This window comes from Ciona intestinalis, unplaced genomic scaffold (assembly GCF_000224145.3).
Source record: "Ciona intestinalis unplaced genomic scaffold, KH HT000120.2, whole genome shotgun sequence".
NCBI classification, from domain to species: domain Eukaryota; kingdom Metazoa; phylum Chordata; class Ascidiacea; order Phlebobranchia; family Cionidae; genus Ciona; species Ciona intestinalis.
The window spans coordinates 43,178-58,303 of NW_004190442.2; the positions used below are offsets into that span (position 1 = coordinate 43,178).

General features: G+C 36.5%; 3 protein-coding genes across 3 annotated transcripts; 2 read left to right on the plus strand and 1 right to left on the minus strand.

Moving 5' to 3' along the window:
* The first annotated feature begins 3,639 nt into the window (after positions 1–3,639).
* Positions 3,640–6,365, plus strand: LOC100179504 (alpha-(1,3)-fucosyltransferase 7-like). The gene is made up of 6 exons (XM_018815955.2): positions 3,640–3,893; positions 4,167–4,349; positions 4,477–4,632; positions 5,105–5,287; positions 5,599–6,100; positions 6,357–6,365. The coding sequence occupies exons 1-6, from the start codon at positions 3,727–3,729 to the stop codon at positions 6,363–6,365; spliced, it is 1,200 nt and encodes a 399-aa protein (XP_018671500.2). The 5' UTR covers positions 3,640–3,726.
* A 636-nt stretch (positions 6,366–7,001) lies between these two features.
* LOC101242674 (methyltransferase-like protein 27) lies at positions 7,002–7,682 on the minus strand. The gene has a single exon (XM_004227183.1). It carries the CDS (start codon positions 7,680–7,682, stop codon positions 7,002–7,004), a length of 681 nt encoding a protein of 226 aa, XP_004227231.1.
* A 1,017-nt stretch (positions 7,683–8,699) lies between these two features.
* Positions 8,700–14,412, plus strand: LOC100187396 (pinopsin-like). The gene is made up of 8 exons (XM_002119927.3): positions 8,700–9,868; positions 10,142–10,304; positions 10,438–10,542; positions 12,353–12,476; positions 12,770–12,869; positions 13,041–13,187; positions 13,422–13,511; positions 13,869–14,412. Exons 1-8 carry the CDS (start codon positions 9,674–9,676, stop codon positions 13,989–13,991), a joined length of 1,047 nt encoding a protein of 348 aa, XP_002119963.1. The 5' UTR covers positions 8,700–9,673; the 3' UTR covers positions 13,992–14,412.
* The last annotated feature ends 714 nt before the right edge of the window (positions 14,413–15,126 follow it).

The following is a 15,126-nucleotide window of genomic DNA, read 5'->3' on the forward strand; positions in this document are numbered from 1 at the left end:
TATTTTAGCCTTACTATAACTTGAGATATTAAATTTCAAAGAGAAGTAGTTTCTTTTATTCGAGGGGGGGAGTCGACTTCACTAGGTGCAGCGACGATGGAATCGGTCTATGAATAATACGCTAAAAGTGGGTGTTGCGAAAGTATTAATAAATCAAAAACTAGAGGCGGTATTACCCCAATTTTTTAATATGTTCTGCATGTTGCTATACATCAACGTGTGTTAAAGTTTTGTTAATTTTTATTGGCGATTTTTTTATTTTATTGCGTGTCAAACTTTGATAAACTTTGACGGCCCACCCAACTAAAAGTACTTTGATTATTTAATATATTTTTTGATACGTAATTGAAGTGTCGCTTCTTCTTTCCAACGACACCAAGATTGCTGCTCCAGGTGTACCATAACCCGGGATATTTAATAATATATGATATATTTACTAATATATGATTTTTATGGGGAAATACCGTTACGGTCCAATGATTTTCTTTTTTCCTTTTTTAGTCTCTCGTTTTTTCTATAGGCAAGGGGGGGAGGATTCCTCACTAGCACCATATATTTATATAAATTATGCCTCGCCTTACATGTTTTACTGTCTCTACCGCTTCCTTCTACTAGCGTATTCTGGAATGAAATGATATTCTCGGCTACTGGTCGCGGTTACTATTGGTTACCACGGTTCTTCTAGACCCCAGCAGAGTCGTAGAAACATTTCTATGGCTTTGGACCCCAGCGGTACCAAAGTCAAAATAAAGTTTAAAAAATTTAAAAGGGAATTGATTATAAATATAGCGCTACGTAATACCATAGACAACTTAAAATAACATTGTTTTTTCTTCTGAACAATAGAGCACAGCTCTAATGAGTGAGCACGTAATATAACTGGCAAAAATTACGGTTTCTCATGAGAGTGTGGAGTGTGGACGCTTCTATGTCACAGCGATAAGCCAGGACTTGGTGACCAAGCAGAAATTAGCTCACACCCCACGTGTTGGATGAAATAAAGTTTTCAATAACAAAGCTACAAAACATTTCAAAACGAAAGCGAACCTGATTGAGGCAACATGCAAAATGAGGGCTGACATTTTGGAATTGCTGACCGAACTTGTCTCAACGCTCTAGTCTCGTGACTTAATCGTCGCTGGTGAATTTAACGAGGTACCATGTATGTAAAACAAACTTTGTATAAATAGTGTACTGCAAATAGTGAACAAGAAACACAATTGAAATCAAACTAACGTACATTCGAGGATTTAGTGAACAAAAATACAACTAATCCGAAGACACGAAAATCCAAGACACTACTAATGGTGTTATAGCAGTTGTGGCCACTTTTGTAGCACACAATTTCTTGGTTTAGAAATCTTCTACTTTAGAGGCAGCCGCGCTAACCACGGTGGAACTAGAAATGTAGTTCTTATAGCGCGCGTATTATTTCATATCTCCTATTTGACTGGTATATGTGACAACTTTCAAAGAAAAGCAAAGACGAAGGAAAAGGTAAAAATACTCTACAGCCCATAAAGTTACATACACACTTAAACAGCCCCGATGTAACGAAGTCAGCAGTACCATACGTACGTATATAAAATTCGTTAATTTGTACAAGTAAAAAACATAACTTAAACTACGATTTCTCATAAAGGCATTAACTTCACTCTCTATAACATACACAACACATTTGAAAAACTGTAGCGATGCTATGCTTTCGGTTTCACACAATAAAAATAGGTCATCTTGTGTAAATCAAGCAGAACAAGTATAGATAGTGTTGTGTCGTATTGGTTATATAGTATACATGGTGAGATGGGGAAGATGGGACACCTTTGGCACATGATATCCAAATATTCTAATCGTGTTTTAAACAATTAACAACGGTCTATGGGAGTCGTGAGGATATAGTTTTATAATTCTTTGGATTTTTTTTTATTTACTACCAAGTGCGATGAGAAAATAGAATCTAAAGGTGTCCCATCTTTCCCAACCCTACTATATATAAATCAAGGAGGCTATGGTATAAGTATTTGCAACTATGAGACAGGAAATGCCTTCGATAGCACCCACGGTACGTTAATGAAATATACATTAGATGGTAAAGCGCGGACTATCACTGTTACAAATGCAATGGGAAAGAAACAGTTGGACGCAATCGTTTCATGTATATTTCATCACTTGTGTAAGATGCTACAGTGCATGCAATAGCAGGATTTTCTGTTTAACTCTTCAATACAATATCAAAGATTAAGAGATCAGGTTAATTAAAACAACGAAGAGAAGGGGAATTAACAGCAAAACAACAAAAAACTGCAACGAAATTAGAAATTTAAGGTTTACCTAAACAAAATTGATATTTCACTTTACGATTCCAGACAGTTATAGTACGCGTCGCTTCTTCGTATTTACTTTGGCCCATATAGTTATTACATGACACCGCATGCAGTTATTATTGTAATGTATTTGTTTCGCCATGGGTTCGCTGGTTATAACATCCAGTTAGAACCTCAGTCAGAATCTATGAGCCGTGAATGCATTTCAGCGAAATAGGGCGCTTATGTATATATTAATACACTGCTGGTACAATTCGTACAGATTGTTTAACATTTTCCAGCCATGCGCAAAGCCTCTCATGGCAATTTTAAGCTTCCGTCGTTTGTTATGCCGGTATAATAATAAAATTTATATGAACCCGAAGTATAGATAGCTATATAATAAGTTTGTTAAATACTGTATACACTGGTCGCAGTTTTGTCTGTAACAGAAAGCTAAACTAAAGTACAAACGAACAGCACGTAAAGTTAGTTTGTTCAATAAACTTTATATTAGCCTTGTGCTTTAACAAAGGTGTAATGGCATGGAACGAGAGAAGCTTTTATATACCGGTATATTGTTTTATCTGTTTGTTCGCTTCATAATACTTGGCTTAATAGCAGGGAAGTGTGTGTTTGAGCATGGCATACGACGATATTATTTGTGATGTTAAAACGCGGAAATTATCGTTATGTTACATTCTAGTAGTCAACGTAAAGACTCCATAACGCGAGGTCGACAACTCAGTTTATTAGACGAACAAACGAGCGGCATCAGGCTAGGGACAAACGTGAGGACAGCAAGAGTGTAAGAGAGCTCCTACTGCCCTCTAAACACAGAAAATAGGAGGGCTTTTATAGCAGGAAACATGTGCGCAAAAACACAAAACACAGTTACGCCAGATGTAATAGTTACGCAACACGACTGTTTAATATTCGATCTTTATGCATTAAGTTAAACTTATTTTTAAAAAAAGCTTTAATATATATCTGTGCTCGAAACACACTCAATCGCTACAAAAGCAGTGGAAAAGTTATAAAGGTCTGTGAAATAGTAAGTTGCAATGACAGCCATACTGTTAGCGACCGGGTAGCGATTTGAGTTCAGACAAAATGCTGTGTTTAACCTTTTTGCTGTTACATATTATCCAAGTCTCGTATTAACTGGGTTTCGCAAGCAAAGCTAGACCACGAATTTATATATATTAGGGCAGGGGAAGATGGGACACCTTTTAATTTCATTTTCTCGTCCCATTCGGAAGTAAACAGAAAACTTTTAAAGAATTATAAAAACTTATCTTCACGAATCCTGAAAACCGTTGTTAATTGTTTAAAACACGATCAGGGTATTTAGATATTAGGTGCTAAAATTGTCCCGACTCCTCCCACCCTACCATATATACACCTCACCAGCAGATACAAAATGAGAATCTCACGGAAGCAAGTTTACCTTATATTGACTGTTGTGGTTTACTCCATCGTTGTCATTTTCCTGGATAAGTTTATTTTTGAATCAGTGTTAATCAGCGAGTCTTGGGTGCATGGGTTACAAAGCGAACCGATAACACCTTTCAACAGAAGCATAGTCAGGTGAATATAATGTTATGACAGGGTGGGGTAAGGTGGGACAATATAGTTAGGGTAAGATAGGACTTGTTATCATTCTCTTTCTCGTCTCATTCGATAGTAAACAAAGAATATTTACAGAATTATAAAACCGTATCTTCACGACTCTAAAAACGAGTTGTTAATTGCTCAAAACACGTATGGAAATATGGGATTTATGTGCTAGCGGTATCCCATCTTACCCCACGTTAACATATAATTATTAAACGTCTATTTAAACCTTTTTTCTTCTTATAGACAGGGCGAGAAACTTATTGTTGTGTATGTTCCTGCGTTCGGTAATATAATGGACATCCAGTGTAATGGATGTCATGTCACCCATGATAAACAAATGGTGTTGGAGGCAGATGCGGTGATATTCCACTGCGCAGCACTACGAGATTCGATGCTGGGCATGCCTGCTAGAACGGGCAACCAAAAGTAAGAATAACTCGGCTTTTGTTATGTCGAAAAAGTGAGACAAAAAAAATTGTAAATATATTTTTTTAAATCGAAAAAAAAAATTAAAAATATAAAAAAGTTAAAAAGTATAAACATGTATTTTTAGATGGGTTTGGATGTGTGCAGAACCACCATGGAACACGAGATACGTCTTTGATAAAAGTTTAGTAAATTTCAATCGTGTTTTTAATTGGACGATGACTTACAGAGTTGACAGCGATGTTTTAATGTCCTACTCAGTTCCAATACCAGTTACTAATAAGTATGTTAGATTAATTAATTAATTAATTAGTTAATTAATAGTTTAATTAGTTGTAATAATTAATTACAGTGTTATTGCCCTGACGTGAGGTAATGGGATACCGTTAGCACGTAATATCGCATATTTCCTGATCGTGTTTAAAACGATTAACAACGCTGTTTTAGAGCTGTGAGGATACGGTTATTAAATTGGGTAAATATTCTTCATTTACTACCAAATGGTACGATAAAGGAAAGTGAAAACCCACCCCACCATATCCCGTCTTACCCCACTCTATCCCATCTTACCCCCTACCACATCCCATCTTACCTCCATCACATCCCATCTTACCCCTACCACATCCCATCTTACCCCACTATATCCCATCTTACCCCACTATATCCCATCTTACTCCACTATATTCCAACTTACCCCATCATATTCCATCTTACCCCACATTATCCCATCTTACCCCACCCCCTTTTTTTATTAGAAGTGTTGAAGAGATGGTCAAAGCCAAAAGTTTGTTTGGTGTCTGGGCTGTGTCTAACTGCGCCGCATCCGATCGAAGGGATCTTATCGAACAGTTGAAACAATTTATAGATATTGATATATTTGGAAAATGTGGGACGAAAAGATTATGCACGCAACCCTGTCAGTTTGAAGTTATTTCCAAGTCAGTAATATTATTATTATTCATAAGTGACAATGCACATTTGTGGGTGTTGACCGCCATGCGAGGATAAACAAGTTACATATAGTAGAGTGAGGGCACATATTATCCAAATAATATTCAGCGCATAATATCCAAATATCCTGATCGTGTTTTAAACAATTAACAACGGTATATAAAAGTCGTGAGAATATGGTTTAATAATTTTTCGAATGTTCTTTGTTTACTTCCAAATGGGACGGAAAATAGAGTTGAAAGGTGTCCCATCTCCCCCACCCTACTATATATTCACGTATTTATGAATTTCAATGCAGATACAAATTTTACTTCGCGTTTGAGAATTCTCGTTGTAAAGATTACATTACTGAAAAATATTGGATGAATGGATTCTTCAGCGGGACAGTACCGGTGGTTATGGGACCAACACGGAGCGATTATGAGCTTGTTTCGCCCCCCAATTCATTCATACATGTCGATGATTTTAAATCGGTAGAGGCGCTAGCGAGCTACCTTATAAAGCTAGACAATGACGACAAACTTTACGGGGAATTCCTACAGTGGAGAAATTCGGGGGATTGGTCTCGGGAAATCCCCACTGGAAGGTCCTATGACGACATAAAAGGTTTGGCTGAAAGTAGAAAGACTGGAGAACAAAGTTTTTGTGGGGTTTGTGAAAAGTTAAAAACGAGCCCTCCCCCTTCTGTTGTTGAAAGTTTAAGCGATTTCTGGTACGGTGAAGGGTATTCCCCTGATTCGGAACACTTTTCAATATGCTCCCCGAAATCTGGGGCGAGTGGTTACCCGTTAAAGTGGATAGTAACAACCATATATTCTGTGTGTTTTTTTATTGTTTTTATTTGTTTATTTCGTTGGAAATCACATTTGCTTTGAAACTAAACCTTTTTATCAATTTATAACAATTTTCACTTTTTCTATTCATAGACTTCTATATAATCAGCTTTAAATATCTTTGTATTATTTTCATGTTTTAAACTTACCGAGCAAAACAAATTATAAACACGGTGCGGATATTTACTGTTCATGTAAATTGTTTCATAATGAATTTACTCAGGGCAATTAATTTCCCCCATACTTCATATCCGCTTTGTCTTCACCGTGTATTTATATCTACCGGTGAATTTATAAACAGCTGTTTTGTTGGCATGTTCAGATTAATCGGCTCCTAGTGTCAAAAGCAGCATTGCGAGAAATTCAACGTTAGTGATATACAGATATATAAGTCACGCCTACAACCAATATTTTGAACATAAACAAGTTTTTTTACCTATTCGAAAACGATGGTAAAGGTTTATATTAAAACAACGAAAAGAAGAAAATCACAAACTCCAAAAAACGACAAAACACTGAAAAAAGAGGGACAAGTTATAGACAAAAAACATAAGCATTATATTTACTGTTTAATCCATTTTCTTCAAAACTAAGCTTTTCGTTTGTTCAGCGCAGACGAGTGAGCTTCGGCAAACTATAGCTCGTTGTTTGTTCATTCAACAAACACTTTATTCTCACTGCTGATGTTCAGTGAATGAACGTAACTTGCTTCATACTCGCGTGCGCGAAAAAAAGACATTCAGTTAAATTGATAATTTATTAAATTTTTCGTCACCGCTTATTGGCTTACAAATACCGTCTTTACAATATTGTACACAGTTTATTCAATAGAACCACACACCATATACAGTTGACAACAATACAAAGTTTATAATTTCTTCATTACCCAACACTTGCCACTACTTGGAGTGCTTGGATCATCTCTATAATAATTAAAGGCGAAAAAATCCGGCTTTGCAGTTTCGATCATTTTGACCACGTCATCTTCGACCAACTTCTTCAGCCTTCCTTCCATTTCGTCTCTGTATGCTGCGAACTCTACGTCATCACGTGACGTCACGATGACCAAACCCCCCTTTTTAACAACCCGTATCATATCTTCCACCATCTCGCTTTCAATATGTTGAGGGCTGAAACATCCGGACGACATCGAAACATTATAATATACATCGGGGAAAGGTAAAGGATTATCAATAGTGAGCATGTGACGTTTAAGAGTGGCGTAAACTTCACCGAGTTTAGCAGCCACATCCAGCATTCCTTGGCTCCCATCAATACCATCTATAACACAATCCACGCCAAGCTTTTTGAGGTTCGCACCCAAGAGTCCTGTTCCAACACCAACGTCCAAAATCTTGAGGTCATTCATCCCTTTAACGTTATTCGCCACAATCCCCGCAACCTCAGCAGGCAATCCATACCCAAGGTTCCCAAGATCTTTATCATAATGAACCGCATATCTGTCGTATTTATCGATAATTGAACCGGGCTGGTCTTTATTGAGCAAGTAACCGTAAAGGTTGTCCCATGATTCCTTAACTTGAGACATTTAGTTCAAATATATTGCTAAACGCTGGCAGCTAATGTTATTACAGCTCTATAACCAAATATAAATGCGTAAATAAGAGAACTAGAAGAGGAATATTCTTTACTATTGTACTTTCAAATTAACAAATTTCGTAACTTTGGCTTTCTCGTTTACTACTACAATAATTAGCCGTGGTAGAGTGGTTAGCGCGCCTATGCATTTGGCCCATATTCTCTCATCGAATATCTAACTACAACTTGTAATAAACGCTCTTTTGGAATGTTTAAATGACACAGTAAAAAACGAACAAGGCAATGCAATAATTATACACAAGTTACATACGCAGTAACTCGTAAGCGGGTACGAGGTGTATGAAGCAGAACGCCCGTGTTATAACGACTTACGGTTTGTGAGCAAACACCTTTGCAAGACAAAGTTAAACTAAAACTATCGAACCAGCAAACATGTATTGATGAATTGCAAGTTACGCGCTACCTGCCACGCACATCAAAGTTCGAAGTCTTGTAAGCACACATGATCATGGCAATCTACTATCATATGGTTGTATCGCCAGTATGGGGATACAAGCAAACACGTCGCGAATAATTGTTTTTAACGTAAACGTTAATCACTCGCGATTTACTGATGAGTTTAAACAAATTTTTTAAAGTTTATTCAAAATTTAACTTAATATATACAGATTGAATGTCAAACAGTCGTGTTATTTAACAACAACATCGGGCGCAACTGGTATTATATGATTGTGCGACACCTTGCGTGTTTCCTGCAACAACAAAAACGAAACAGCTTTTTAAAAAATCGCGTGAACAAAAATATGTGCACGTGTCCAAACTATTTCAGTTAAACCTTTTCACTTGTGTGGAGTTTTACTATTGGCAACTCCGGTGAGAATATATGCGTGTTAATTTAATGAAATTTGTTATTCTCGTCCGCAAAAAGGGCAACGACAGTCATAAATACGCGCGGTCTGTTTTATATCCCCGTGTTTCAGGGGCGAAATGAGAAGGCGTTGAAATGTAAATGCGTTAAAATAAAATTGTTTTATTTGCGATTTCCGCGTTTCTTTTTTGAGAAGATATTTTACTTGTAAAAACAACAACAAGGCAACGAATTGAAAATTGAAAATAGAACCGCTGGAAAAGCTCAGGCAGGCGGCGGAAAATTGCATTAGATAAATTTGTTATGGGTTGTGAACTTGTCAGTTCATTTTATTCCAGATTCCCCAAGATATTAACAAAGTTATATAAGGTCATAGGTGGAAGCATTGGCCACACATTTTGTCATTAGCTGCTTCATAAATTATTGAAGGGAACGTTCCAGATGTGGCGATTTATCAGAGCAAGTAAAGTCGAATATAAGTGATGAAGTTATCACTTAAATTAGTTTCGGTTTAAGTTTGGTTTTGAAAATAGTTTATCGGCTCTTATATCAAAGTAGTCTAGGATATACACTGGGGGTTTAACTGATGAAATAGATATTGTAGCCGGATCCGCCTTATATGTACAATATACAGTCGAATAATGAATGGTACCGGGAATACGGTTGGTGGTGAATCAACGGATTTCAAAAGAAAAATTACAACCATACGATTTAACTGACATTGTATAGGATGACTTTACAGAGAGAAATATTGAAAATGTGATCAATAAGTTTGATTTATAAATACACCGCACGCAAAGGAAATAAATAATTTTTGCTTTTGAAACGAGATTTTAAATTGAGAGAAATGAGGTAAAAACAGGTTCTCGTTTATCAAAAAAAAACTAAAAGCATTTTTGGCAATGTTTTCTATTGATGAGTAAGCTTGACAGAACGGACAGGCTGATTCGAAACCTGTACTTCAGCGTTGATAATGCGGGTTGGTTTATTGGCAGTAAGAAAATCAATTATTTCCAAAGTTGTCCTTGTATATAAGTCGGGATAGTCCGAACGAGTATCCAAGTTTTGTAGCTGATATTACTGATTTGATTCCTATAAGACAGCTATATAACATGACCACTGCTGAAACAACTACTGAATGTTATGAAAAGAACCCTTACATACGAAACGAAATGGGTTGGGTTCCCAAGCACATTTTGATTGCTGAACGTCACATCTACACGATACTTGCTGTCTATATGACGTTTATATTTCTGCTGGCAGTTTCACTCAACGGGTTCGTGATAATTGCTACGATGAAAAACAAGGTATATATTCTGTATATAGTAGGGTGGGGTAAGATGGGATACTATTAGAAACTAATTCCCATATTTCCTGATCGTGTTTTAAACAATTAACAACGTTTTTTAGAACCGTAAGGCTGTAGTTACATATTCTGTAAAATATTTCACAACAAATGGGACGATAAAAGTGAATGGAAGCATATCCCATCTTACCCCACCAACTTTACAAACGTAATTTGTTTTGACTTCAAAACAAACTTAAACACAAATAGTAACGAAACGTTTATTTTCGAGCAGAAACTTCGTCAACCTTTAAACTACATCATAATCAACTTATCAATCGCCGACTTTTTAAGCGGTTTGGTCGGCGGTTTCATCGGCATGATTTCCAACAGCGCTGGTTATTTTTACTTCGGGAAAACGGTTTGTATCCTTGAAGGATATATCGTCTCAGTAGCAGGTGAATTACTAGCATTAAATAGGTTACAGCTAGTTTTTGTAAAATTAAATTAAAAATCCGTCAAATCAAATTATTTAAATTAATATCCTGCCACTAGTTAAATATCTTTATAAGAAGTTTTGATATTACAAAGGTGTTTGCGGGCTTATGTCAATATCTGTCATGGCGTTTGAACGTTACTTTGTTGTATGCAAGCCATATGGGCCCTTCACCCTAACGAACACTCACGCTGCGCTGGGTAAGTGAAACAACGATACTGTATACTAAATTCTGGGGTGGGAAAGATGGGACATGTTTTCATTCTATTTAATCGCCACATTTGGTAATAAACAAAAAATATTCACAGAAATTTATAACCGTATCCTCACGACTCTATAATATCATTGTTAATTGTTAAAAATACGAACGGGAAATATGGGATATTAGATGCCAACGGTATCCCATCTTACCCCACAGAACTAAATGTTATTTGTTCGCATACAAATACTACGTAACTGTCTGGGTTATTAAACAAACTATATGCGGGAAATAGGTGATTTACTTTTACATTAAATTAATTTGAATATGATACGCGTATCGCCCATTAATAAACCGATGACAAAACACGCAATGTCATGCTTCATGTGCCCACTGTAACGTTCTATACATAAAACACGAGTCCTTCCCATATTTACACGTATTTCGTATTAACGAATGAAAGTAAGCTCCCGTATCATAAATAAAATATGAATCAAATGTTCATTCCACCTCTTCATTGGACTTTAACCATAAATCGATTCAATATTGCCATTTAATTGATTAAATAGTCACAATAGCGATCACAAGTGATTACAAAATCAATTTTGTATTAATATGCTGTAGCTTTAAAGAAGGCATCTATGAACACACATATATATATAGGTGTGTGTGTATACATAGTAGAGTGGGGTAAGATGGAACACGTTTATCACATAATATTTAAATATCGTGTTCTTGTTTTAAATATTAACCAACGTTCTATAGGAGTCGTGAGGATACGGTTTATTAATTCTTCGAATGTTCTTTGTTTACTTCCAAATGGAAAGAAAAAATAGAATAAAAATGTGTTCCATTTTCCCCCGCCCTACTAAATACACAAAATGACGGTTAGTCTTTAAAATGTTGACATAAAATGTCATTCTGATGATGTCAATTGCAGCTTTTTTTACCAACGCCCGGTAATTTCCAGATGTCTAAGCGTATATTGTTGTCGATAAATCGATGATAAACAGGTGTAAACGCGAAAATAGGTTAGCGGGTAATCATGGTAGTTAAAGATATCTTCATGGTCGAATGTGATTCTTCAATTAATTTTACACAAACTATATATGTAAACGCCAAGTGCTGCAAAATAAGCAGCTGACAAAATTGAGTCCAACAAATTGTATTCTGTCAGGTACATTTCGCCTAAAACAGGATCTACAGCCTCTTATTTCAACTGGAGCTCCATGTCAGATTTAAACCGTGTTTTAAAATGGTAAAAACGCGCTTTACATATTTAACACATTCGTTGCACTACGTGTGTAAACCAGAGGTTCCACCGTTGTGTAGGTGAAGTTAGCTGATGTGCAGCAACTTATATAAAGAAAGATTCAGGTGTTTTCATTCTCTTTTCTCGTCCAATATGATAGTAACGTATAATGCAGAGAGTATAATGTTTATACGGCAGAATGCGTGTACAGCAAATGTCATTTACCAGTTTAAATAAAAGTTAAAACTTCGCAAACAAATATTGTTTTAATGCACGCACGTCACAACCAGGCATTCCAACCATTGAACTCAAACTTCTGTTTTATTGGCACATTATAAGCATTAGTACTGTGGGGTAAGATGGGATACCGTTAGCACCTAAAACCCATATTTCCTAATCGTGTTTTAAGCAACTACCAACGTTCCTTTAGAGTCGCGGGACTATGAGTATTTAATTCTGTAAATATTCTTTGTTCACAACATATGTGACGATAAATAGAATAAAAACAGATTCCAGAATCCTAACCCCATCCTATTTTTAACCGAAATATATTTGAAAGGGATCGGTTTCACTTGGACGTGGTCAGTATTGTGGAGCACACCGGGGTTAATATGGTTGGATGGTTATGTGCCTGAAGGACTTGGGACAAGCTGTGCGCCAAACTGGTTCAGCAAAAATAAAAGGTTATTACATTTTACTAACAACAACTGAAACCAATAAATTGTTTTTTTCTTTTAACAATATATAAGGATGGGGGAAGATAAGACACCTTTAGCACATAATATCCAAATATCGTGATCGTGTTTTAAACAATTAACAACGATTTATGGGAGTCTTGAGGATACGGTTTTATATCTCATTAAATGTTCTTTGTTTACTACTATGGGATGAAAAAATAGACTGAAAAGATGTCCCATCTTACCCCACCCACTATACAACCGTTTCAATGATGACATATCTCCTTCTTCTATTCCAGTGAACGTATCTTCATTTTCGTTTACTTCGTGTTCTGTTTCTTCATTCCATTATTGGTGATTATCATTTGTTACGGAAAGATCGTTTTATTTCTCAAACAAGTAAGTCTCTATGTCTCTTACAGCAAACTGAACGAATTAAACAAAACATGGACCATCTTACTTTGACCAGCTATACATATATTTACGACAATTTGGCCTACTTGCGAACAAATAGAATCACGACTCAACCAGGTATTGCTCTTACTTTAAAACAACTTTTACAAAACCCAGGCCACAAGGCAGAGCAGCGCAAGCAGCAACCGGCAAGCGGATAATAAAGTTACAAAGATGGTTCTTGTCATGATATCTGCATTTCTTATATGTTGGACTCCATATGGGGTTTTATCGCTCTACAACGCGATTAATCCAGACAAGCAGGTAGGGGGAAGATGGGACACCTTTTCATTTCATTTTCTCGCCTTATTTGGTAACGAACTTTCTATTTAAATATTATATACATGATAAAATAAATCGGATTCGAAAATGAGTGAATTTCTTCGCATGGAGAGTAATTATTAACGTTAGAACACTAATTCATCTCCCCGACCATTTTAAAATTATTAATAAATAACGTATACGCGCTATGTACAAACTTACTAACGTTTCTTGCAGCTCGACTACGGCCTTGGTGCCGTGCCAGTATTTTTTGCGAAGACAGCAAACATTTATAATCCTCTAATATACATTGGGCTCAACAAACAGGTATCATTGTTACTTTCTATACAACGCTATTAAACTAACAAGCCTCTACTGACGTACATAGTTGCCAAATAAAACTACATGACGTTGAGAATTACCATGCAGTAAAAATAATGGCCGACATTACGTTAATACGCATTTCCCAAAAACAACAATTCAAATGTTTCTTTCTGTTATTGAAGTTTTGAATGTAACTTATTTATCCTCGCAGGGCTGGGTAACGACAGTTGTTATAATACGGGTGTTCTGTTTCATACACCTCGTGCCCGCTTACGAGTTACCACGTATGTAACTTTGTGAGTGATACCTTTTGGCTACATTTGTGTACAGTTATTATTATTTCTCTAATGTTGTCGCTAGTTTCGCGATGGGGTTATAAAGATGGTGTTTCGTGGAAGAAATCCTTGGGCAGAGGAAATGTCAACACAACAAAGACAACGCTCGACGGAAGCCGGTCAACCCATTGTGTCGAACGAAGTTTAAACACCTCCAGCTTTGCACGGGCACGCATACACCGCTTAGCCTTCCATCATTGGGTCTTTCTTACTTCATGTGCGAAGTTATTTAATGAGAATCCGCAGCTGTAAATAGCTACTATGAACAAACATGAGAAATTGATCATCCACAAACCGCGTTTAATGGGGACTATTTAAACCAATAAAGTATAGAATGAAACCACCACCACCACCACCACAAGAAAGGCAAACACAAGCATGAGTGTCTCACGGCTTATCGGTACAACCCCAGACAATGTTGGTGTCATATCAAGTAGTTCACAGCTTTATGAATTGATTTCCTGCAACGTCATCGGAGCGAATATGTACATGAGATTTGAGTGTATTTTAAATAATAACCAAGACGACCACTGTATAGTAGTGTGGGGAAAAGTGGGACACCTTTATCAAATAACATCCAAACATCCTGATCGTGTTTTAAACAATTAACAACGGTCTATGGGAGTCGTGAGGACACGGTTTTATAATTCTTTTAATGTTCTTTGTTTACTAGCAAGTGAGACGAGAAAATGAAATGAAAAGGTGTCCCATCGTCCCCGCCCTGCTATAATATATGTTGTTGTGTTTATTACTCGTATTTTCAAATCTTTTTCTAAGACTATAATTAACAATATATTTATTACTGCACTATAAATAAGAATCAACACGCGCTTATTCACACAGCAGCTGAGACACAAATACACGACACTTCTTATATATGCTATTGGTTTTGGCAAAACATTCGACAACGAAACCAATGTAGGTGAATTGATCAATATTCTGAAGTTAATGCAAACACAATGCCTTGGTCGCACGAGAGGTGTAGACACTTATTATTCATTGTGTATAATTTATATTGTATTGTTTATAGCTGAGTTGGGGTAAGATGGTCACCGTTAGGAAATGTAGGGTGAGGGGGAATGTTAGTATTGAATGAATGTAACTTGCTTTATCCTTTCGTGGCTGGAAAACGTCAGTCGTTATAACACGAGTGTTATGTTTCATACACCTCGTGCTCGCTTACGAGTTGCCAGGTATGTAACTTTGTGGGTGGTTATTTTTTGTAGACTTTTATTTTGTATGTATTGCTGATAATTTGGACAACCCAATAGTGACCACTGGGT